Source organism: Oncorhynchus clarkii, chromosome 27 (genome assembly GCF_045791955.1).
Source record: "Oncorhynchus clarkii lewisi isolate Uvic-CL-2024 chromosome 27, UVic_Ocla_1.0, whole genome shotgun sequence".
NCBI lineage: Eukaryota > Metazoa > Chordata > Actinopteri > Salmoniformes > Salmonidae > Oncorhynchus > Oncorhynchus clarkii.
This window is the reverse complement of record NC_092173.1, coordinates 4,484,870-4,511,752: the sequence shown is the minus strand read 5'-3', so window position 1 is coordinate 4,511,752 and position 26,883 is coordinate 4,484,870. Positions and strand designations below refer to the sequence as shown.

The following is a 26,883-nucleotide window of genomic DNA, read 5'->3' as shown; positions in this document are numbered from 1 at the left end:
CAACAGGTGCCCTTCTGTTCGAGGCATTGGAAAACCTCCCTTGTTGAATCTGTGTTGGGAATTCACTGCTCGACTGAGGGAACTTACAGAAAATGGTATGTGTGGGGTGGTCATTCAAAAATAATGTTAAACAACATTATTGCACAGAGTGTGCCCCTACAAATTAATATGCGACTTATTAAGCAAACTTTTACTCCTGAACTTATTTAAGCTTGTTATAACAAAGGGACTGCATATTGACTCAAGACATTTCAGCTCTTAATTTTTTATTCATTTGTAAAAATCTATATTGATTATAATAATAATAATTCCACTTTGACATTATGGGGTATTGTGTGTAGGTCTCAGCTGCAGTACCCCTTGAAAATCAGAATAATAAAAAATATTAATAAAAAAAATATATATACAAAATTATAATAATGTTTTCACAAAAGTAGTGCTCTGGGCCATTACTAGTATTAGTTGACCGATATAGATGCCTGTTGCGCGAGCAAAAAAAAAATTCTCAGCTCTGCCAAAAAAGGTATTAAATTAAGCAATAATGGTGCACTCTAATCAGATGCACTTTTAGTTTCCAAATCCAGACTTTACACCCCCAGCAGTGACGCTGCTAATTTTGCGGCCATATTTCCTATCGAACAATCAGTGCCTTCATAAAGTATTGACACCCTTTGACTTTTTTCACATTTTGTTGTGTTACAGCCTGAATTTAAAATGGATTACATTTTGATTTTTGATCACTGTCCTACACACAATACCCCATTATGTCAAAGTGGAATTATGTTTATTTTTTACATATTAATTAAAAATTAAGAGCTGAAATGTCATCAGTCAATAAGTATTCCATCCCTTTGTTATGGCAAGCCGAAATACGTTCAGGAGTAAAAATGTGCTTAACAAGTCACATATTGCATGGATTCATTCTGTGTGCAATAAAAGTGTTAAACATGATTTTTGAATGACTACCTCATCTCTGTAACCCACACATACAGATAATTGTAAGGTCCCCCAGTCGAGCAGTGAATTTCAAACACAGATTCAACCACAAAGACCAGGGAGGTTTTTCAATACCTCGCAAAGAAGGGGACCTACTGATGCAGACATTGAATATCCCTTTGAGCATGGTGAAGTTATTAATTACACTTTGGATGGTGTATCAATAAACCCAGTCACTACAAATATAATTTATGTAGTTCTGTCCTTGACTTGTTCTTTAACATCTATTAATGTTCTATATTATGTCATGTTTCATGTTTTGTGTAGACCCCAGGAAGAGTAGTTGCTGCTTTCACAACAGCTAATGGAGATCCTAATAAAATACCAATACCGTTCTTCCTAACACAGTTGCCGGAGAAGAAGGAAACCGCTCAGAGATTTCACCAAGAGGCCAATGATGACTTTTAAACAGTTACAGACTTTAATGGCTGTGATAGAAGACATCTGAAGATGGATCAACAACATTGTAGTTACTCCACAATACTAAACTAATCGACAGAGTAAAAAGAAGGAAGCCTATATAGAATAAATATATTCCAAAAGATGCATCCTGTTTGCAACAAGGTACTAAAGTAATTCTGAAAAAAAAATGTGTTTAGGGCAAATCCAATACAACACATTACTGAGTACCACTCTTCATATTTTTAAAGCATAGGGGTGGCTGCATGGTCTTATGGGTAGGCTTGTAATCATTAAGGACTAAGGAGTTTTTCAGGATAAAAAAAGAAAACTGAATGGAATTAAGCACAGGCAAAAACATAGAGGAAAATCTGGTTCAGTCAGTTTTCCAACCTTTCCAACCTGCTCTTAAGGAACCACAAAGTGTGCAAGCCTTTGTTTAATCCCAGTTCTACCAAACATGTTTCTACTTATAAACTGATTAGTAGAATCTGATACAAAAGACAAGTACAAAAGCACAAAAAAATGATTGGATTTAAGTTGATGGGCCACTCTGTAAGGGCCACCAACTGAGCAGCAACACTCCTCTGGGAGTTAACTCTGGATTTGGAAACTAGAAGTGTTCATGAGTAGATTGTTACTGTGACACAATTTACAGATAAGTTTGTGTGGTGCAATGAATGATAGGAGTACACACACAAAAAACATTGTTGACCATTTAGGCTTGAACAAATAAATTACATATCTTATAGAAATACTTTATATTATTCTTTGTATGATAACTAGTATATAATATATCGATAGTTGTGCACATTTTCCATCATTTTCGTTCTTATCATGAATTGACAAATTATACAGGACGGGACATTTATTGTGAAGAATTAAAGCGATCCGTGACCCGGACGTACTTCTTGCCTGCTTCACAGCGGTGCGAGAACCAAAGCAGAGGAAAGAAAGCTTTTCTAGCTAATTGAAATACACGTTATCTGCTGTTGTTTCAGGTATGACAATATTCCGATATTTGAATATCTGCTTTTTTTTTTTTTTTGACATCTGTCAAAAGAGTCAAGTTTTGCCCCGTAACTGACAAAGTACAGCGGGCTTGACAACTTACCTGGATCATGTGCAGTCCATCTGCTAGCCTAAAGTTAACTAGCTTGCCAGCTAAATACGGCGACTGCTAGCTAGCGAGCTACTTGAGCGGAACCGGTGATTCACTGACGACTAGCGAGCTACATTATCAGCTTGCTTATTGAGTCATTATGCAATTGATTCGAGTTATCGAAAGACAAGTGGCTAGCTAGCTATGTGCCCTTCCTTCAAATAACACATCACTTTAATCGTTTGTTGTGATATAGTTACATCACTTGACAGCTCGTTAATTAGCTAGCCAGGTACTAGCTAGCTAGTTTGCAATCTAACCTGCTATGTGACTAACTAGCATGTTACAGGTGTCCAGGCTACCACCACTTGACGTTGACAGACCCTTTCCTACGCATCATCATAATGACGATGATGATAATAATGATGATAATAATGCATTATGCAAAATCAAAGTGTAAGATGGAAGACGTCCATCTGTTGGCAGTCTGTCTATGCTGCCTTATTTCAGGCAAACAGTAAACATCCGCATTGATTCAGGACTGTACTGTGACACAAGTGCTCTTCTGCCTTATTTCAGTCAAACAGTAAACATCGGCATTCAATCAGGACTCTACTGTGACACGTGCTCTACATTTTGAAAAATGTAGGAGCACACAACGATATTTGGAGCAGAATTAAAAAATATTTGAGGTATTACAGCAGTAATCAGCAGTTGAAACAATAACAAAGAATGGTCCCCGCCACAGTTTCCATCAAAGGTTGAGGGATGGGGCTGGAGAAATATAACCACACTCAAATGTCGAGACAGAGCTATGGCTGCAAGGACAGACTAGATATCAGCCTTCTAGTTTTAACCATGTTTTGAGGCTATACAGAGATTGTTTACATTTACTCTGTTTACAGACATTGGAAAAACAAGCTATATTTTGGCTTCAGATGGGGTAAGACAGTTGAACTAAACTCATGGGGACAGTTGAACTAAGCTCATACTTTTCAAGAATCAATGGGTTTATATAATATGTTAAAATACAGGGTTTAGGAGCACAATTAAAAAATAAACATTTTTAAGATTGAGATATAGCCTATATGATTCCTAGCTGCTTTTGAAGCTCATCTCCTAAAGAAGTTCTCCCTTTTCCTTTCTTTCCGTGCCACCACGTTTGCATGCTACTGAGGCTGTGGGCCGAGGGACAGCAAATAATTCAATACAACACTTATTACCTGGGGGATTTTTTTCTTGGGGCACTGGTGCTACCAAAATTCCAGGTAGCACAGCAAAATGTTTGGCATCTTATGCCCCCAAAAACGGTAGCACTGTGGAGCCCTGTCAATAAGCTAACCAGTCAGTCTGTGGTTCACAAATGAACATTGGGTTTCTGTTATTCCTCTGGCCTGAATAAAAATGCTTACCGTCTGGGTTTAGCCTAGAGGTACCAGTCTGTTTGAGTTATCATTCCACTCCTTGGCACTACTTGACACAGAGTAGCATATAAGGAGTGGATCGTTTGAAATCACGAACCTGTTTGCTGAGTCTGACACACTTGAAACAACTTCTATAGATTTGTTTGAACTCACCTAGTCCAGTGTTCCATACCACAGTGTACCTCTCTGTCCAGGCTGGTGCCAGCACCTGTTGATGGAGTCTATGGTCCAGTGAGATGACTGACCAGGGCAACAACAACCAAAACATCTCCCGCAACCCCTTCGCTGCCCTTTTCAGCTCCCTCGCCGACGCCAAGCAGTTTGCATCGGGCCAGAAACCACCTTTGCACCATGGTGAACCACCATGTGAGTTACCCTCCCAAGGAGGAGTTACAGGGCACGCAAGCTTTTGCTCCAGCCCAGCTCTAGCACACATGACCTGACTAATCGGCTGCATGGCAGGACCTTGATTAGCTGAATTGGTGGTGTTTTAGTGCTGGGTTGGAATGAAGGCCTGCAAACCACGTGGCCACACCTGCTCTAATGGTTCACTGTGCTACTTGTATAAGCTATAGCCTGTCTGTATAACTTAAACATCACTGATATGGTGCAGCACGCTCACTGGCTTGACATTTGACAATAACCTCATACGGTTTCTTATATTTGCTGGCTTATCTTGTATTGCAGCGGAGGACTCGGAGGGAAGTCAGTCCGAGTCGGAGAACTCAGACAGCATCGAGGACAATGACGACTCGGTGGCCGAGATCAGCCGCTCCTTCCTGTCGCGGCAGGAGCTGTGCGAACAGCTCAACATCAACCACATGATCCAGAGGATCTTCCTCATCACCTTGGACAACAGTGAGTGCAGGAAGTTAGATTGGAGCATATTAGTGCGTTTACACCGTGTTTCTTCATTTAGGACACCTTTTTCCATTGGAGTGGCAGCGTGATGCCACTTGTCCCTTCTAGTTTACTGAATCTTGTTGTCATGTAAACAACCCTTAATGTTGCCTGGCTGGGTCTATATGATGTACTGTAGTGGTAGCAAATCAGTCTGTTTCCCAGGCAACCCTTTGTGTGCCCATTCACAAGCGATGGCTTGATTAATCACCCATCAACATCCCCTTGTTTTAATAACCAGGCACCCATTCCGACTGCCTTCTTTATTTCCCTCTGTTTTCTGTTGATTGATCTGAGGTGCTGTATTGGGGGCATGGTCAATGTGTGACTTACATCTTTCTTCAACTCCTTCTTCAACTCATGGGAATTCAGTACAACCATCCTTCCTGGCTGTCTTTTCTTCACGCTGTCACTGTGTGTACTAGATTAGACAGAGAGTGATCGGCTTGGCATCAGCCAACTGGCTGACTCAGAGGCTGTGTCATCAAGGGGGTCTACAGGTCCCAGATTACCGTCCGCCGCCTCCCCTTTTCCCGCTCATCATCCCTCACTGACTGGCATGAAAGTGCCCCGATGACGGAGCCCCTGTCTGTCCATTTCTAGTCTAAATCTAATCTAATCTGTTCGTGCTCTTTGGTGCTGCTGGACCGCTGGCCTCTTTTAGGATTCCATTTCAGGGCCATCCAGTAAACAGTAAATGACTCACCCCAGCTCAATACTCATAAACTAGATGCTGGAATGAGTCATGAATGACCCTGTTTGCTCTAAGTGAAAAGTAAAACATGAACTATTTTTTGACCTCAGGTGACCCCAGTCTGAGAGGAGGCAATGGGATTCCTCCACGCTGTGTGTTCCTGGAGGAAATGGCCGCTGAGATGGACGGTCAAGACTGGCTGGACATGGACAACATCGAGCAGGTACAATAGGACTGGACATTGGTAATGGTGGTGGCGAACTGTTCGCTGGTCAGCTCAGTTGACCTCGATGCCATAAGATCCACATGTACAGTACTGTGTCTTCCCATACCGATTTCCTCACTGGCTTGTAAGTGTCAGGGGACTAGGCCTATTAAGTATACAGTGCATTGTCTACTCTAAGAAGATGGAATAGTGAAAAATGCATAGTGAACAAAGTTCATCGAGACCATATGCTCCACATGGATCAGAGATCAGTAAGTAAGTACATGAAGTTCATAGTACAGAATGTTGGCTAAGTTTTTTATAATTTTTACATTTTTTATATCAGGCACTCTTCAACAGATTATTGATGCTGGAGCCAGGAAACCACCTCATCTACATGACCTCGTGTAATGCTGTGAATCTCTCTGCCGACCGAGACGCCGGGGACAAGTGCGCCATACCGTTCCTCTACGCCTGCTACCAGAGAGCCAAGGAAGAGGTGGGGGTCACATACCACAGCACTCACTCTCATTCCTAATGTCTTTCTCCACGAATTCCCAGCCATAATTCAGTCAGGAAAGGTGTGCTGTGTAGGACAATTTTAAAAGGTAAACACGGACTGTACAAAACATTAGGAACACCTCTCTCTTTCCGTGACTTGCCAGGTGAATCCAGGTGAAAGCTGTGATCCCTTATTGATGCCACTTGTTAAATCCACTTCAATCAGTGTAGATGAAGGGGAGACAGGTTAAAGAAAGATTTTTAAGCCTTGAGACAATTGATTGTGTATGCGTGTCATTCAGAGGGTGAATGGTAGTAGGTGCCAGGCGCACCGGTTGTGTGTCAAGAACTGCAACGCTGCTGGGGTTTTCACGCTCAACAGTTTCCCATGTGTATCAAGAATGCTCCGTCACCCAAAGGACATCAAACTAACTTGACACAACTGTGGGAAGCATTGGAGTCAACATGGACCATCATCCCTGTGGAACGCTTTCGACACCTTGTAGAGTCCATGCCCCGACAAATTAAGGCTGTTCTGAGGGCAAAAGGGGGGGGTGCAACTCAATATGAGAAAAGTGTTCCTAATGTTTTGTACACTGTCTAAACCGTGCTGCATGGGACAATGTAAAGCGAAATAGTGTGACATGGTAAATAGTCTTACTGAACATAATGAATGACCTGTCTAAAGGTTAAATCTGCTGTTTATGTCTAGATCATTTCAATCTGCATAAAGGCTAAATAAAGCATGTTTAGTTTGTGCTCCATTGCTGACAATGATGTGACAAATTCTTAACCTCCCTGCTCCCTTCTGACATTACACACCCTCAGGTCACCAAGGTACCGGAGAAGCTGCTGTCGTACGCAGTGCGCTGTAAGAACCTGACGGTGTCCAACACGCGCACGGTCCTGCTCACCCCCGAGATCTACATCAGACAGAACGTGTACGAGCAGCTACTGGATTTGCTGCTAGAGGGAGTCGGCGGAGCCCGTGAGTCCATTCAATTATTAAAGCCCCACCCCCTGACTGTCTGAGGATTCCGGTTCTGTTCCATCTCAGTAGCCAAAGAAAGTGGTGTTTGCTGCTCAGGTATCAACTGTTGAGGCCTCCCAAGACAAGATGTGCTGTAACTTAGTCTAGTCTGCACCCACTGATGAAAGAACTGGTTTAGACTGGTTTGAACTTGTCTATCTGTATTTATTTGCTGTGTGTTGTCATATAAGGTCCTGGTGATGTTGTGTGTGGTTTGTGTCCAGAAAAGGGTGGGAAAGATGCCTGTACAATACAGAGAATATACTTTACTGAACTGTGTAGGCTATATATACAGGTTATTGTTTTCTGCTATATACTTAAGCCCTTTTTTGAGCCAGGAAAAATCCTGTACACGTTTGGTTCTGTAAAGTACAGCATCTTTTCTGCACTATACAGGGCTATGAAACAGTTTTTTTTCTTTTATACCTAAGCCCCTTTTTGAGCCAAGAAAAACCCTGACATTAAGTGTGCTTTCTGTTGTGCGTCGCAGAGCTGGACGAGGTGGTGGAGTTCGTGGAGGAGGTGATCGCTGGCCTGTTGGCTGACCAGGAGGTGCGCACCTTCAGCGAGGTGATCGGGCCCGTGCTCGATATCTTCCAAGGCCGTGTGAAAGACTTGGATCTCTGCCAGCTGCTACTCTTCTCCTACCTGGACCTGCTCCTCTACTTCAGCCGCCAAAAAGACATCGCTACGGTCAGGGGCCGTAATGCATCGTCATCACTCCTCTGGACTGTTTTCTACAACCATGATTATTACTTGATTATATTCTATACTATTCATAACAAGATTATTATTATTATTTGTACAACAACTGCATTCATATGTCTGAGATGGACAACCTTGATCTCAAAAGTAGTTTACTCTTTGCTAATATAATATACTTCAAATTTTCTTCCTCCAGGTATTGGTGGAGCACATCCAACCCAAAGATCCCAACAATGGGCTTCAGTATCAGAAGACCCTCCTTGGCACTGTGTTGAGTATCTCTTGTCTGCTGAAGACCCCGGGGGTGGTGGAGGGTCACGGCTTCTTCCTCAACCCCTCACGCTCCAGTCCACAAGAAATGAAGGTGCAGGAGTCCAACATACACCAGGTAAGGGCACTAGAGTCTTTGGTCAAAAGTAGTGCACTATATATAGGGCATTGAATGTTATTTGGGACGGACCCCTAACCTTATCGTCTTCTTCTGTGTCTCCAAAACCCCACTTAGGCCTACATCTAGCTTACTGCTAATGGTCAGACACTAGCTTAGTCTAAGCTACACAATGTGTAGAATATCAGGACATTTGCTTTAAAACTGCAAAAACAATTATTCACCTTATAGCAAAATGTGTAGAATTGCAGGATATTATAACATTTTCTCTCTACCCCATGGCAGAATGTGTAGAATTGCATGTAATTAGTTTTAAAACAGCAACATTTTCTCTACACCGCAAGCCAAAATGTAAAGAATTGCTGAAGATTTTACTTTAACAATGCATAATAATTATGCAATTATCCACTGCCAAGAAGGCAGGCACTAAAATGTTTTGTTCCACCCCAAAAGGCTAGAGGCACTAATGCCTGATGAGTTTCCCTGAGGTTTTCCTGAACTTTCCAATACCGTCACCATATTTAAAGCTGCAATATGTAACTTTTTGGGGTAGCCAACAAAATTCACATTGACATATCTATAACTTACATTTCTTTCTCGTTGAAAGCGAGTAAGAAGCAGTATATTTGTTCTATGTGCTCTATTTCTATGCTTCCAGTCTTAAATTTCATTTTTGCGTCTTTTGGTTTTGTACACCAGCTGAAAATACAGTATTTTTGGTTCTGGAAAATATATTCCGCAGCGGTTTAGATGGTACAATGATTCGCTACGCTATACTTGCTTGTTTTGTCACATAAACTGAAATTAGGCGAACTGGTGGAGGGATTTCTGCATAGTGCATCTTTAAGTCGTTTGAAACACATTCAAGTTATTAACCTTATGAACATAGCCCATCAAGCCCAAAAGTTTGAGCACCCCTGTTTTAAATATCACTTCAATAGGTTTCAGACAATAACAGGGTATCATAGCATTCAGGGGTATTTTTTAAAATCTGAATGAAACAAGAACTGTCGTGCCGAAATGATCCACTGACAACATAACATGGGGCTTTGTCCAGAGAGTTCACCACAAGATCTATATAAACACACCAGTAGAACAACAAGTGTAGGTTACAGTGTTGTTAAGTGATCACCTCCCGTGCCAGAGTATGTGAGTGGAGCTGAGCGAGGAGCGGAGAGAACTGCGCGAGATTCCCAAAGGCTGGAGCATCCCGTCTTACCCACTCCAATTTCGTTCCAGTAGAGAGCGCTTCAGTAGCACTCACTTCACGAGCTCGGGGCATCCCCGACCCAGCATGCATTTGTAGTCTTATTGGGTGCTGCTATAGCCCCTTGCTTAAGCTACTGTCATGGAGTTTGCTAAATATTTTCATGAAGGAACTGATAAAACACACAGGTGCTCAATCAAGGTGACTTACAAAGATGAGGACGAAGAGCAAGAGGGAGTGCGGTAATGTAGTGTCCACAACTAAATAATCACGATGGTGTACTTACTACGTGCACATGCTAAAATAAAATAGGTAACTAAGTGTGTCATTGTAGCGAAGTATTTATAAAGTAAAATCTGATCTCTGAAATTTTCTTCTTTTTTGTTCTATTATCTATACAATAGGCCATTTATTTTGGTCCAATAGGCCTAGCATATTCCTACTTTCAAGGAGCTTTCTGTTTTTATTGGGCTATTTTGCTTAAAAACCTTTAGGCCTACCTTTTTAAGGCTGTCCCTGACAAATGTTGATCGACCGAAAGTCGTCTGTTCTTTCGACCAATCAATTGAGCACATCCTATGTGTTTTAATCAAATCAAATATGTGCATTGAGCTTGTCTAATGCTTTAAGCTTACAGTTTGATGCCTCGAGGGCGCTAGAGATAACTTAACCTGACCCAACTATTCTCCTCCCGCTCCTGCTGGCTTTGCCAGTAATGGGCTACACAAGGAGTCGGCAACCTTACTCATGTGGAATGCCAATTTATCTTACAATTTCTACCGATCTGCGTGCCAGGTATGGTTTTCATATGCAAATGTTCATGAAACAGTCGAATGTAATTTATAACGTCTTCATATCTCAAATTCATTGTCATGTGGGTAATCAAAATGATCTCAATTGAAATGAAAATGATGCAAACCTAAAAAGTAACTTCTATAGCCATTGCCATCTATGTAAAAAATAACCTACATAAAGCCAACAGCCTGCAGGTAGAAAATATCCAGATTAAAAATAAATATCCTATAAATCACATTGGCTACACATGGCCTGTCTGCAAGGAACCTGAACATTAGGTCCGGCTCAGACTGTGCTAGCGAATACACAGCTGTAGGCTATTTGCACAAGGGATAAGAAGCCATGCTTGACTTGGGCAGGAGCTCACTGGAGCTGAGTACCGGCACCTCAAACCCTGTTAGTCTTACAGAATATTAGCTTCAAAGTATTGTGGAGCTCCTGCACCTAAATTTAAACAGTACACGCACCCAAAATGAGTACCGGAACCGATTTCAGTCCAAGTCGAGCACGGATAAGAAGCCTATTTTATGACGTTTCCATTGGATCAGAGCATTCGATTTTCCTTTTCATGCTAAGTGGTCATTGAAAGGGAGAGAGCAGGAAAGATTTTTCAAATACATTGAGGAACTATTAGAACTCTCAAATGTAAAAACATACTTTGTGGGAATGCCGTTTGAGGTGAAGAAAACATTACTTTGAGAAGCTCCACAGGTCATTCATTAGTGGTGGTGCGTTAAGCCAATCAGAAACATTATCAGATCCCCAAATGTGCACATTTATATGCTTACATTTGCGTGCAGGCCAGGGAGCCTCGTAAATGGAATTAAATAAACCAAAACTTGTTTCTCACAAGTGTAGCATAGGTTGTGCACTCTGCAAACAATGTGTCCACAATAAGAACAGGAAGACTAGAATAATATTGAATGCAATAAAATAAATTACTAACCAAAGTAACACATTGTAGATTAGAAATTGTAGGAATTAACGGTAAATGTACAACTGGTGATACAGTGGGGAGAACAAGTATTTGATACACTGACGATTTTGCAGGTTTTCCTACTTATAAAGCATGTAGAGGTCTGTAATTGTTATCATAGGTACACTTCAACTGTGAGAGACAGAATCTACATACAGACACCGGTTAGTCAGGCTGATTGAAGTAGTAAGTACATGTAGATATCGTTAAAGTGACTATGCGTATATGATGAACAGAGCGTAGCAGTAGCGTAAAAGAGGGGTTGGCGGGTGGTGGGACACAATGCAGATAGCCCGGTTAGCCAATGTGTGGGAGCACTGGTTGGTCGGCCCAATTGAGGTAGTATGTACATGAATGTGTAGTTAAAGTGACTATGCATATATGATAAACAGAGAGTAGCAGCAGCGTGAAAGAGGGGTTGGGGGGGCACACAATGCAAATAGTCCAGGTAGCCATTTGATTACCTTATGGCTTGGGGGTAAAAACTGTTGAGAAGCCTTTTTGTTCTAGACTTGGCACTCCGGTACCGCTTGCCATGCAGTAGTGGAGAGAACAGTCTATGACTGGAGTGGCTGGGGTCTTTGACAATTTGTAGGGCCTTCCTCTGACACCGCCTGGTGTAGAGGTCCTGGATGGCATGCAGCTTAGCCCCAGTGATGTACTGGACCGTACGCACTACCCTCTGTAGTGCCTTGCGGTCAGAGGCCGAGCAATTGCCGTACCAGGCAGTGATGCAACCGGTCAGGATGCTCTCGATGTTGCAGCTATAGAAACTTTTGAGGATCTCAGGACCCATGCCAAATCATTTTAGTTTCCTGAGAGGGAATAGGCTTTGTCGTGCACTCTTCACGACTGTCTTGGTGTGCTTGGACCATGTTAGGTTGTTGGTGATGTGGACACCAAGGAACTTGAAGTTCTCAACCTGCTCCACTACAGCCCCTCCGATGAGAATTGGGGCATGCTCGGTCCTCCTTTTCCTGTAGTCCACAATCATCTCCTTAGTCTTGGTTACGTTGCAGGATAGGTTGTTGTTCTGGCACCACCCGGCCAGGTCTCTGACCTCCCACCCTATAGGATGTCTCGTCGTTGTCGTTGTTGTGTCGTCTGCAAACTTAACGATGGTGTTAGACTCGTCGTTGTTGTGTCGTCTGCAAACTTAATGATGGTGTTAGACTCGTGCCTGGCCATGCAGTCGTGGGTGAACAGAGAGTACAATAGGGGACTGAGCATGCACCCCTGGGGAGCTCCAGTGTTGAGGATCAGCGTGGCATATGTGTTGCTACCTACCCTCACCACCTGGAGGCGGCCCGTCAGGAAGTCCATTATCCAGTTGCAGAGGGAGGTGTTTAGTCCCAGGATCCTTAGCTTAGTGATGAGCTTTGAGGGTACTATGGTGTTGAACGCTGAGCTGTTGTCAATTAATAGCATTCTCACATAAGTGTGGTGGGAAAGGGCAGTGTGGAGTGCAATAGAGATTGCATCATCTGTGGATCTGTTTGGGTGGTATGCAAATTGGAGTGGGTCTAGGGTTTCTGGGATAATGCTGTTGATGTGAGCCATTACCAACCTTTCAAAGCACTTCATGGCTACAGATGTGAGTGCTACGGGTATTTAGTCATTTAGGCAGGTTGCCTTTGTCTTCTTGGGCACAGGGACTATGGTTTTCTGCTTGAAACATGTTGGTATTACAGACTCAATCAGGGACATGTTGAAAATGTCAGTGAAGACACCTGCCAGTTGGTAACCAAAAAAGTGTTAAACAAATCAAAAGATATTTGAGATTATTCTAAGTAGCCACCCTTTGCCTTGACAGCTTTGCACACTCTTAGCATTCTCTCAACCAGCTTCATGAGGAATGCTTTTCCAACTGTCTTGAAGGAGTTCCCACATATGCTGAGCACTTTTTGGCAGCTTTTCCTTCACTCCACAGTCCAACTCATCCCAAAACATCTCAATTGGGTTGAGGTCAGGTGATTGTGAAGGCCAGGTCATCTGATGCAACACTCCATCACTCTCCTTCCTGGTCAAATAGCCCTTACACAGCCTGGAGGTGTGTTTTGGGTCGTTGTCCTGTTGAAAAACAAATGATAGTCCCACTAAGCGCAAACCAGATGGGATGGTGTGTTGCTGCAGAATGCTGTGGTAGTCATGCTGGTTAAGTGTGCCTTGAATTCTAATTAAATCAGACAGTGTCACCAGCAAAGCACCATCACACCACCACTTCCATGCTTCACGGGGTGAACTACACATGCAGAGATAATCTGTTCACTTACTCTGCGTCTCACAAAGACATGGTTGTTGCAACCAAACATCTCGAATTTGGACTCATCGGACCAAAGCACAGATTTCCAATGGTCTGATGTCCATTGCTCATGTTTCTTTGCCCAAGCTAGTTTCTTCTTCTTATTGGTGTCCTTTAGTAGTGGTTTCTTTACAGCACCTCGACCATGAAGGCCTGATTCACGCATTCTCCTCTGAACAGTTGATGTTGATGTGTCTGTTACTTGAACTCCGTGAAGCATTTATTTGGGCTGCAATTTCTGAGGCTATTAACTCTAATGAACTTTTACTCTGCCGCAGAGGTAACTGAGTCTTCCTTTCCTGTGGCGGTCCTCATGAGACAGTTTTATTATAGCGCTTGATGGTTTTTGCGACTGCACAATTTTCCAGATTGACTGACCTTCATGTCTTAAAGTAATGGTGGACTGTCCTTTCTCTTTGCTTATTTGAGCTGTTCTTGCCATAATATGGACTTGGTCTTTTACCAAATAGGGCTATCTTCTGTATTACCCCCCCCCCCCCCCCCCCCCCCCTCCTTGTCACAACACAACTGATTGGCTGAAACGCGTTAAGAAGGAAAGAAATTCCACAAATGAACTTTTTAACAAGGCACACCTAGAAAATAGTCCAAATAAAGAGAAGCCCTTGAATGAGTAGGTGTGTACAAACTTTTGACTGGCACTGTGTGTATAGAAGGCATTTTTTTTTTGTTTAATTTGTATTTAATTATAAGTAAGTCACAGCCTATATATGCAATTTATAGACTTATGGTTTAATACAACAAAATGTTTTTAAAATGCTGAGTGCTTTATGTCCCAATCAGCATTTGTGTCGCACTCGCAAGTGCTTCACAATGTATTTCTTTGTAGGCGGTAGCCTTGAAATAATATAGGGATTTTAATAAATGTAGCGAATCTGGATCAGCAGTTTTTCTTTCTGTGAGCTCAGACGTTTTTAGCGGAGCGGTTGGAAAAGACTTGGAGTGACGAGCGGGATTTCAGACCGCTCAACTCCGCTCACATACTCTGCTCCCGTCTACTTATTGACATATCCTGTCCTCCTTTCGTCCCAGTTCATGGGCCAGTTCCATGACAAGCTGCACCAGCTCCTGAAGAACCTGCTGCAGCAGTCGGGTGAGACGCGCCACCTGCTGCTCTCCTGGCTGGGCGGCTGCCTGCAGGCCAACGGCGGGCGCACCAAGATCTGGGCCAACCAGATGCCCGAGATCTTCTTCCAGATGTACGCCTCAGACGCCTTCTTCCTCAACCTGGGCGCCGCGCTGCTCAAGCTGTGCCAGCCCTTCTGCCGGCTGCGCTCGCCCAAGCTGCTCACCTTCAACCCCACCTACTGCGCCCTCAAGGAGCTCAGCGAGGAGGAGCGGCGCAACCGCAACGTGCATGCCAGAGGTCTGTGTGTGTGCACGTTTGTATGTGCGCTCTTGCATATGCGTGCACGTGGGTATGGATCATTGGATGTCCTTTTTACATAGCTGATTCTCTATTTTATGTTAGTGTATATGAACCTGTCCTCATTTTCTCATTGATCATTAGGTCTGGACAAAGAGACGTGTCTCGTCCCACTTCCCCCCCAGCAGTCGGTGGAGTACGCCCAGTCGTACAGCCTCCTCACTGAGAACCTCATCCTCACCCAGATGACCCTTCACCTGGGCTTCCACAGGTAACTAACTGGCAACGTTACAGAACATTTAGATATAATTAAAATGATAGGCTCGATATGATTGTCTTTCAAGTAGAATAGGAAATCACGTCCGGTCTATTCGGTGCATTTCTATCTGCAAATTTGTGAACATATCGCCTCACTGAATACACCCCAGACCTAGCAATGCTGTATCCATATGATGAACATTAGTATATTACTTGGTTTTGGGTTTGTGCATGATGACAGTTCTATTTACCATGTTAGTACACAATGCCTTTGGTGCTGTTTGTCTGACCTAGATTAAGCCTTGTTCCTTGAAACACAAAAAACCTCTCAGTGGTGGTTCTCCATTGAGCATGGGTTTAAGTCCAGGAGAAGGCTTGATCTGGCCCTTGGACTAGACTTGTGATAACATCTCAGTGTTCTCCTTCATAACAGCTGAGCAATATGTACTGTATCTAACGTTGTGAACTGGACCTTGACAAATTTCAATTGTTCCCTGTGACATATGGTTAAGAAAGTTGTATTGTGTCTTCTTGCTTCTCCCTAGACTCCACGAGCAGATGGTGAAGATGAACCAGTCGCTCCACCGGCTGCAGGGTACGTGGCGGGAGGCCCAGCTCACGGGCGGCCCGGCGGCCGAGCAGCTCCGCGAGCAGTTCGAGCGCCTCATGACGGTCTACCTGTCGACCAAGGCAGCAGCCACCCAGCCGGGCATGCTGCAGTGCTGCCTCAACCTGCAGGCGTCCAGCGCCACACTCCTGGTTCAACTGGGCCTCAGCAACCAGGGGCCCGAGCACGCCCAGCTCTCCTTCCCCCTGCCGCCGCTACACAACAGCCTGCTCTGTCACATGCCAGGTAGCTACCCCTCTCTACCGCTTCGTCATTTAGACTTTTTTTTTTTTTGCGACTTAGTCAGAGTATTTAACTAAGGTAGGAAAGACAACCAAGTATCACAGTCATTGCAGGTGAAGCTTTCCGTCAACCTGGCTTGTTTACTTACTTCCTTAGACCAATCGCCCCATGAGCAGAAAAGGCCATCAACAACTCCAACTTTCTTTTCAATGTTGCGCCATCAACCTTGACATCACGTTTTCAGTCATTTGACAGATGCTCTTATGCTGACCTGCAGTCAGTGCGTACAATGGAGGTGCTAAATCAGTGGTTTTCAACCAGGTGTGCCGTAAATGGCTTCCTAATCTTGATCATTGTGTTGGAACACTCACTTATAAACATGACCTGTGGAGTGGGAGCACCAGTGCCGCTCAGATAATACATTGAATGGCACATGGTTTCATCTGTATCGTTGTTTCAAGTCCAGTTCTCTCAGGCTGTTACATTTGTATCTTTTTTGAGGGGCCGGCATCACGAGCAAAGTCATTTTGTATCATTTAACTTCGACTGTGAGAACCATTAGCACAGGCAAGTCTTAGCTGTACCACAGCCTCTGCCATAGAAACAAACGGAACATGGCTTTGTGGCTGTGGTTGCACCTTTACAATGCAGAAAAACGCTCGTCTCTAGCTCAAACCTTTCAAAACTTAAGACCTACAGTATTTTAAGAGTATTTATTTATTTATTTTTCCCTGCGCAGATTGCGGGACCCTCTTAAAGGGGTACACACAAATGAGTCATCATGAGTAAGGTACTATAAAAAACCTAGTTCAAATAATCCCCATTTAATCTATAAAAGAATGTTTGTCACGGAAAATCGATGATGAAGGATCAGATAAGATGGCGGTCGTTACCACTAAATTAATTAATAGGGCCATTTTAGGTGTGCCACAGAATTGTTTTATCCCATCAAGATGTGCCACGGTTCATTAAAGGTTGGGAACCACTGTGCTAAATAACAGCAAAAAGAATAATAATTTGCCCAATGACAGGGCTATAGAAGAATTGTGAGAGAATAACACAAGTAGAGAGCAGAGGAGGCTGGCGGGAGTAGCTATAGGAGGACGGGCTCATTGTTATTGCTGGAATGGAATGAATGGAAACACCAAACACACGGAAACAACGTGTTTGACTCCATTCCAGCCATTTAAAAAGTGCCCGTCCTCATGTAGCCCCTCCCACCAGCCTCCTCTGGGAGAGAGTTTATTACGACTACTAAGAGGGGTTGGTTATCAAAAGGATTCTTGTACGTCTGCAGAGTTCTTTGCGGAGAACTTGGGAGATTTCTTTGTCTTCCTCCGCCGCTTCGCCGACGAGGTCCTGGAGTCTTCTGCCGACAGCTTGGAGCAGGTCCTCAACTTCATCACTGTGTTCATGGGAAACGTGGAGAGGTAGGGGGAAGAGAGGGGGAGGCATTGAGTTCACCCGTGCGTACACACAGTACCAGGCCAAATGTTTGTGCATAATATTCATGTATCCTGGTACAGTGCCTTGCGAAAGTATTCGGCCCCCTTGAACTTTGCGACCTTTTGCCACATTTCAGGCTTCAAACATAAAGATATAAAACTGTATTTTTTTGTGAAGAATCAACAACAAGTGGGACACAATCATGAAGTGGAACGACATTTATTGGATATTTCAAACTTTTTTAACAAATCAAAAACTGAAAAATTGGGCGTGCAAAATTATTCAGCCCCTTTACTTTCAGTGCAGCAAACTCTCTCCAGAGGTTCAGTGAGGATCTCTGAATGATCCAATGTTGACCTAAATGACTAATGATGATAAATACAATCCACCTGTGTGTAATCAAGTCTTCGTATAAATGCACCTGCACTGTGATAGTCTCAGAGGTCCGTTAAAAGCGCAGAGAGCATCATGAAGAACAAGGAACACACCAGGCAGGTCCGAGATACTGTTGTGAAGAAGTTTAAAGCCGGATTTGGATACAAAAAGATTTCCCAAGCTTTAAACATCCCAAGGAGCACTGTGCAAGCGATAATATTGAAATGGAAGGAGTATCAGACCACTGCAAATCTACCAAGACCTGGCCGTCCTTCTAAACTTTCAGTTCATACAAGGAGAAGACTGATCAGAGATGCAGCCAAGAGGCCCATGATCACTCTGGATGAACTGCAGAGATCTACAGCTGAGGTGGGAGACTCTGTCCATAGGACAACAATCAGTCGTATATTGCACAAATCTGGCCTTTATGGAAGAGTGGCAAGAAGAAAGCCATTTCTTAACGATATCCATAAAAAGTGTTGTTTAAAGTTTGCCACAAGCCACCTGGGAGACACACCAAACATGTGGAAGAAGGTGCTCTGGTCAGATGAAACCAAAATTGAACTTTTTGGCAACAATGCAAAACGTTATGTTTGGCGTAAAAGCAACACAGCTGAACACACCATCCCCACTGTCAAACATGGTGGTGGCAGCATCATGGTTTGGGCCTGCTTTTCTTCAGCAGGGACAGGGAAGATGGTTAAAATTGATGGGAAGATGGATGGAGCCAAATACAGGACCATTCTGGAAGAAAACCTGATGGAGTCTGCAAAAGACCTGAGACTGGGACGGAGATTTGTCTTCCAACAAGACAATGATCCAAAACATAAAGCAAAATCTACAATGGAATGGTTCAAAAATAAACATATCCAGGTGTTAGAATGGCCAAGTCAAAGTCCAGACCTGAATCCAATCGAGAATCTGTGGAAAGAACTGAAAACTGCTGTTCACAAATGCTCTCCATCCAACCTCACTGAGCTCGAGCTCCAAGGAGGAATGGGAAAATCAGTCTCTCGATGTGCAAAACTGATAGAGACATACCCCAAGCGACTTACAGCTGTAATCGCAGCAAAAGGTGGCGCTACAAAGTATTAACTTAAGGGGGCTGAATAATTTTGCACGCCCAATTTTTTAGTTTTTGATTTGTTAAAAAAGTTTGAAATATCCAATAAATGTCGTTCCACTTCATGATTGTGTCCCACTTGTTGTTGATTCTTCACAAAAAAATACAGTTTTATATCTTTATGTTTGAAGCCTGAAATGTGGCAAACGGTCGCAAAGTTCAAGGGGGCCGAATACTTTCGCAAGGCACTGTACTTGTTCTCCCCACTGTATATAACATTATATTAGTTGCAAGAATTTTGTATAGTAATTTAAATTGAAAAATGTGAAGTTTTGAATCTGGCGTTGTTTTGCGTATCAATTCATAAACCATGTGCCATGGAATGGGTACATCGAAAATCTCTTCCCAACTATAGCTTAATTTATATTGCACAGCTGTCAGTTCTTTGGTCCTTAAATTAAATTGGTATATGTTTTTATTCATCACACTTTTCAAAATTCAAGGGGGCCGAATACTTTCGCAAGGCACTGTACATACACTACTTTTCAAAACTTTGGGGTCATTTATACATTTCCTTGTTTTTTTTGTTGAAAGAAAAGCTCATTTTTTGGTCCGTTTAAAATAACATCAAATTGATTAGAAATACAGTGTAGACATTTGTTAATGTTGTAAATGATTATTGTAGCTGGAAATGGCAGATTTTTCATGGAATATCTACATAGGTGTACAGAGGCCCATTATCAGCAACCATCACTCCTGTGTTCCAAATGGCACGTTGTGTTAACTAATCCAAGTTTATAATTTTAAAAGGCTGAATGATCATTAGAAAATCATTTTGCAATTATGTTAGCACAGCTGAAAACTGTTTGACAGTTTTATTGCTTCTTTAATCAGTACATCTTTAGACTAGTTGAGTGTCTGGAGCATCAGCATTTGTGGGTTCGATTACAGGCTCAAAATGGCCAGAAACAAAGAACTTTCTTCTGGAACTTGTCAGTCTGTTCTTGTTCTGAGAAATAAAGGCTATTCCATGCAAGAAATTGCTAAGAAACTGAAGAACTCGTACAACGCTGTGTACTACTCCTTTCACAGAACAGCGCAAACTGGCTCTAACCAGAATAGAAAGAGTGGGTGGCCCCGGTGCACAACTGAGCAAGAGGACAAGTACATGTCTAGTTTTAGGAACCGATGCATCAAGTCCTCAACTGGCAGCTTCATTAAATAGTACCCGCAAAACACCAGTCTAAACGTCAACAGTGAAGTGGCGACTCCGGGATGCTGGCCTTCTAGGCAGAGTTGCAAAGAAAAAGCCATATCTCAGACTGGCCAATAAAAATAAAAGGTTAAGATGGGCAAAAGAACAGACCCTAGACAGAGGAAGATTGGAAAAAATGGTTATGGACAGACAAATCTAAGTTTGAGGTGTACGAATCACAAAGAATAACATTTTTGAGATGAAATGAAAAGAAGCTAGAGCAGTGCTTGATGTCATCTGTCAAGCATGGTGGAGGCTATTTGATGGTCTGGGGTGCTTTGGTGGTGGTAAAGTGGGAGATTTGTACAGGGTAAAAGGGATCTTGAAGGAAAGCTATCACTCCATTTTGCAACGCCATGCCATACCCTGTGGACGGCGCTTATTTGGAGCCAATTTCCACGTACAACAGGACAATGACCCAAAGCACAGCTCCAAACTATGCATTAATTATTTAGGGAAGACGCAGCTGGTATTCTGTCTATAATGGAGTGGCCAGCACAGTAACATCTCAACCCTATTGAGCTGTTGTGGGAGCAGCTTGACCGTATAGTACGTAAGAAGCCAATCCAACTTGTGGGAGGTGCTTCAGGAAGCATGGGGCTGAAACCTCTTCAGATTACCTCAACAAATTGACAACTAGAATGCCAAAGGTCTACAAGGCTGTAATTGCTGCAAATTGAGGATTCTTTGATGAAAGCAATGTTTGAAGGACAATATTATTATTTATAACCTTGTCAACATCTTGACTATATTTCCGATTAATTTTGCAAGGACATTTCTAAGTGACCCAAAACATTTGAACGGTAGTAAACAGTCCTCAGGGTATTGTACATCTCAATTGTGGATAGCCATTGGCTGTTATAAGTCACTCTTCTGGATGTGATATTCCTAAGGGGTAAATGCGTCTACCATTCGGACTCATCGATGTTCCTATTGTGTTACTCTTTACCCATGTACCCAGGATGAAGAACCCTCATTTGCGGGCGAAGCTGGCAGAGGTGCTGGAGGCGGTGATGCCCCACATGGAACCGGCGTCGGCTGGCACAGCCCAGCCAATCATGTTCCAGCGTCAAAGGGTCTTCTGCTCCTACCACCATGCACCTCACCTGGCTGAGGCACTCATTGCTGTGTTTGTGGACATTGAGTTCACTGGTGGGTTTAGTGTGTGTGTCTTGCGCACATGTTTTTGTGTGTGTTAGAATCTAAACCTTTGTAATGAAGCTCAAGTGCATGCATGTGACTTGTATGTTATTGACTTTTCTCCTCAGGTGACCCTCACCAGTTTGAACAGAAGTTCAACTACAGGAGACCTATGTATCCCATCCTCAAGTTCATGTGGGGGAAAGAGAGCTACAGAGAGAGCATTAAGGCAAGCTTGTTTCCCTTTTTTTCTCAGTTATTTAGATGGTACCACATTTAGAGTAGTCCTTATTGAAGAATGCAGAAAACACATGGCTATTGCTTTTCAGTTCTGCACCATAATGCCCCGAAATTCTTATGTGGAATGTTGTTCACTTCAGAGTCTTGCTGTTTATGCATCCGAGAACCTCGAGGCCATGAATCCTCCACTCTTCCTGCGGTATCTGAATCTCCTGATGAACGACGCCATCTTCCTACTCGACGAAGCTATACAGGTGAGAAACTGTCAGCGTTTCTTGCTTGTTTTATGAAAAGGGCATTCCTAGCGTTGACTTATGTTGACTTATATCCATCTCAGTAGTGGCTGATGACACTTTAAATCGGCAGACGGGCTCATTGTAATGCCTGAAATGGAATCAAAGAATGGTACTAAGCACATAGTTTCTATACGTTTTATACCATTCCATTCCGACCATTACTAAGAGTCGTCCTCACCTCACCAGCCTCTACTGATCTATCTTTTTATTCATTTTTTGGGGGACCTAAAAGACTGTAAAAACATCCGCAAATCAGCTCCAATTGGTTTTGATTTTTAGAAATCTGTTCCAAAGTATTCCCACACACAATAGAGAGTTAATGTATATGTGATCGTGTACAAATGTAAGCAAGATTTGAAATTATTATGTTTAAATAAAATATGTCTGTTTGGGCTTCTTGCAGTCAATTTGCAGTCTACAAATGATTTATTATTATGTTCCGGCCGCCTGACCATCCGCTGAAGAAGAAATTGGCCCTCGGCTGAATCTAGTTGTGTATTCCCTGGTTTATCCGAAGATCCCACGTTTTAAACTCGGTCCGATTTTCTCACTACTTCCCTCTGATCTGATCCTTTTCTGTGGTAGTACCTGAGCAAGATTAAGCTTCTGCAGCTGGAGAAGGACCATGGCGAGTGGGAGGGCCTGGCTCCTGATGCCCTCAGGGAGAAGGAGTCCAGTTTGCATATGTTGGGACAGCTGGCACGCTTCCATAACATCATGTCCAACGAGACCATCGGCACACTGGCTTTCCTCACATCGGGTTAGTTGAAGAGGGAGGATGAATGGAAAACAATGAGTGGATAATGTCTTGGACATGCGTCTCGACCTAGAGCTACACAAACTATGGGTGTTTGTGTATTTAAAACAAATATATATATTTTAGACATCATTGTCCAATTCATTGAGCAGAATTAAGAGTTTGCCCTGTTTAAGGTAAATGGCAATACTTTATATTTGATGGCACTGTGTTGTACACTGAGGATACAAAACATTAGGAACACCTTTCTCATATTGAGTTACACCCCCCCCCCCTTTTGCCCTCAGAACAGCCTTAATTTGTCGGGGCATGGACTCTACAAGGTGTCTAACGCATTCCACAGGGATGCTGGCCCATGTTGACGCCAATTCTTCCCACAGTTGTGTCAAGTTGGTTTGATGTCCTTTGGGTGGTGGACCATTCTTGATACACATGGGAAACTGTTGAGCATGAAAAACCCAGCAGAGTTGCAGTTCTTTTTAATTTATTTATATTTTTTACCCCTTTTTTCTCCCCAATTTCGTGGTTTCCAATTGTCTCATCGCTGCAACTCCGGTACGGACTCTGGAGAGGCGAAGGTCGAGAGCCTTCGTTTTATGAAAAGGACATTACTAGCATTGACTTAGTTGACTTATATCCATCTCAGTAGTGGCTGATGACACTTTAAATCGGCAGACGGGCTCATTGTAATGCCTGGAATGGAATCAACGAATGATATCAAGCACACGGTTTCTATACGCTTTATACCATTCCATTCCGACCATTACTAAGAGTCGTTCTCACCTCACCAGCCTCTACTACATGTGTCCTCCGAAACACAACCCAACCAAGCCACACTGCTTCTTGACACAATGCCCATCCAACCCGGAAGCCAGCCGCACCCATGTGTCGGAGGAAACACCGTACACCTGGTCAGCGTGCACTGCGCACGGCCCGCCACAGGAGTGGCTAGTGCGCGATGAGACAAGGATTTCCCTGTCGGCCAAACCCTCCCTAACCCAGATGATGCTGGGCGAATTGTGTGCCGCCCCATGGGCGGCCGGCTGCGACAGAGCCTGGGCTCGAACCCAGAATCTCTGGTGGCACAGCTAGCACTGCGATTAAGTGCCTTAGACCACTGCGCCACCTGGGAGGCTCAGCGTTGCAGTTCTTGACACTCAAATTGGTGTGCCTGGCACCTACTACCATACCCCGTTCAAAGGCACTTAAATATTTTGTCTTGCCCATTCACCCTCTGAATGGCACACATTCACAATCCTTGTCTCAAGGGTTAAAAATACTTATTTAACCGATCTCCTCCCCTTCTTCTACACTGATTGAAGTGGATTTAACAAGTGACATCAATAAGGGATCATAGCTTTCACCTGGATTCACCTGGTTGATCTGTCATGGAAAGAGCATGTGTTTTGTACACTGTATATATGAATATATTGAAACTCCTACTCGCTTCTCCCTCTCCATGATATCCCAGAGATCAAGTGTATTTTTGTGCACCCTTTCATGGCCGAGAGGATCATCTCCATGCTCAACCACTTCCTGCAGCACCTGGTTGGCCCCAAGATGGGCGCCCTGAAGGTGAAAGACTTCAGCGAGTTTGACTTCAAGCCTCAACAACTGGTCTCCGATATCTGCACCATCTACCTTAACCTGGGGTACGTTTCAAAAAGGCAGTATTTCAAGGCTAATACAAGGCTCAGAAGTTGTTCTGGGTTGAAATTCCCTTGCTTTTTCCATCTGTACTTCTTCAGCCGATCAAATATTTTGAGCGTTTGCCTGGAGTGCCAGGTGGGTGGTGTTTGCATGTTTTGGATGGTTCAATTGTGCCAGGCAAGCATAGCTAAATTAGTTCAACCTTTTTTTTAAAAGTACAATTTGAATCCATGTGTGGCATATAAGGGGGCTATTTGGTTTCTAGTGACTCTAACAATGTCTGTTTTCTCTTCGGCAGTGATGAAGAGAATTTCTGTGCCACTGTCCCAAAAGACGGGCGCTCCTACTCTCCCACGCTCTTCTCTCAGACTGTCCGAGTCCTGAAGAAGATCAACAAGCCCGGAGAAGTTATTGTTGGTTTCGGTCTCCTTGCTGACAAAATAAAGGTTAGATCTGTATAAAATCACCTTACACTGTACCACTATGCCCTCTCCATACCATGACCCTAAATGAATAACTTCTGCCTGTCTCCTGTCTTAGTCTCATGCAGACCGACAGCTGCAGGATGAGGAAACGTACGCGGACGCCCCAGACGACTTCCTGGACCCCATTATGTCTACACTGATGCTCGACCCTGTGCTGCTCCCCTCCTCCAATGTCACGGTTGATCGCTCGACCATAGCACGGCATTTACTCAGGTGAGTGATCCCTTAGGAGTAGCATGTCTACGTGCTGCTGGTTTATTCCAGGGACTGCATGCATCAAGCATCTCAGAATAGGAGTGCTGATCTAGGATCAGGTCCCCCCCCTGTCCGTGTAGTCTTATTCATTGTTATCTAAAAGGCAAAACTGGTCCTAAATCAGCAGTCTTGAAACATACGGCCCGAGATCACGTTTTTTTGTACGATATTGAGTATCAATTTTCATTTCCCTACAGTGATCAGACAGACCCGTTCAACCGCAGTCCACTCACAATGGATCAGATCCGGCCCAACGAGGAGCTGAAGCAACAGATCTTACAGTGGCTGGCCCAGCATAAGCAGGAGCGGCTGCAGATGGGCCCTAGTGGCTAGCCCTGGGATCTTCTCAAACAAACTATGATTGTACCATACCTTCCCTCACCTCCTTACCGGCAGTAGTATGCTCCACTTTGACTCATCCATGTGTGCTTGCCTTCAAGCTTCGGACTTCAAACCACGTGAGACATTGGTTTCTCCCTCTCATGCAGCGCATATCACTCAAATACCCTCACTGATCAATGGAAGATCCCATGTCTCAAAAACTGTCAAGAGAGCAGGTAGTGGTGCAATTGAAAACCGAGTTGCACTGCTACATTCATGTGCCCTATGGTGGTTTTAGAATGTTGCCCCCTGCTTCAGAGAATATGCTGTTTACCATTAGTGGTTGCAGTCTGGTCAGAACCACTGGTCTAACTGGACAATAGTCGTTTAGGAATTCCTAAATGAATATCAGCTCTGCCAAATGTTTTATATTTTAAAAGTAGGCAAAGTATACTGAACATGGACTTCAGAACAAGAAAATGTCATATGTCTTATTAATTGCCCCGCGTCTCTATAGTAAACCTAAGGTCAATATGCACTACGAACCTAAACAACATTATCTAACGTTATTTAGCATTTACAATTGAAATAATGTCTTATGCAAGCATATAATACCCATGTAATAAAATGTGGGCTAACCAATCTTAATTTAAAGAATTGGTGCCTAAAACCACCAGCCTTGCTTTAATTTCATCGACCAGACATTTTTCAAGTTATTATATTGTTGCATTTATGGTATCAAATGCGCTGTCAACAGATAGGTCTTAAATCCTAAACAAGAGATGGTATAGACAATGTAGGAGTTTGGGTGTCACTTTCTATTGGTTATTTACAAAGCAGTTTGTAACTTGTGCGAGTTGCTCTTGTTTGGAATTTTAGACTTAATGCAAAGTATAGTGTGATTTGCCGAAGAAATTAGTAGAACACGTGTGAGAGAATGCCCATTTGATAGCATGCATTTGTATGTGGTGTATCTACTAACTTGATGATTACCAGAGTGAAATTATAATGCAATATTTTAACTGTCAATGTATTTTGAATGTACAGTATGACTAATAAATAAAAAGCTTTGATGTGTTACAGTATCAATCTTTTGCATTACTTCTTCCAGTAGCCTAATAACAGGCAATAACTCATTTATTTCCAATACTAATTCATTAAGTACTAAAGTTAACATAACATAATGATAATTGTATGGTGTATTAGGAACTGAACAAAGTTTTTACCAACCAACACTATCCAATTACGCTGAACAGAAATATAAACACAACATGCAAAGTGTTCGTCCCATGTTCAATGAGCACAAATTTGTTTACATCCCTGTTAGTGAGCATTTCTCCTTTTGAATGTTCAATTCTCTGCCTCCAACGTAGTTTTAGAGAATTTGGCAGTATGTCCAACCGGCCTCACAGCCGCAGACCATGTGTAACCGCGCCAGCCCAGGACCTCCACATCCGGCTTCTTCACCTGGGGAATGGTCTGAG

The 26,883-nt window shown here is 43.2% G+C and overlaps 1 protein-coding gene across 1 annotated transcript; it reads left to right on the top strand.

Annotated features, from left to right (window-relative positions):
- The first annotated feature begins 2,303 nt into the window (after window positions 1-2,303).
- On the top strand, window positions 2,304-26,484 carry LOC139386101 (ubiquitin conjugation factor E4 A-like). Its single transcript, XM_071131526.1, has 20 exons — window positions 2,304-2,396; window positions 4,116-4,287; window positions 4,609-4,779; window positions 5,626-5,738; window positions 6,067-6,219; window positions 7,050-7,209; window positions 7,742-7,944; window positions 8,153-8,344; window positions 14,675-15,008; window positions 15,153-15,279; window positions 15,812-16,119; window positions 17,414-17,546; window positions 21,217-21,407; window positions 21,524-21,624; window positions 21,776-21,889; window positions 22,517-22,691; window positions 24,160-24,340; window positions 24,637-24,784; window positions 24,879-25,036; window positions 25,276-26,484. The coding sequence occupies exons 2-20, from the start codon at window positions 4,158-4,160 to the stop codon at window positions 25,409-25,411; spliced, it is 3,228 nt and encodes a 1,075-aa protein (XP_070987627.1). The 5' UTR covers window positions 2,304-2,396; window positions 4,116-4,157; the 3' UTR covers window positions 25,412-26,484.
- Window positions 26,485-26,883: the final 399 nt, after the last annotated feature.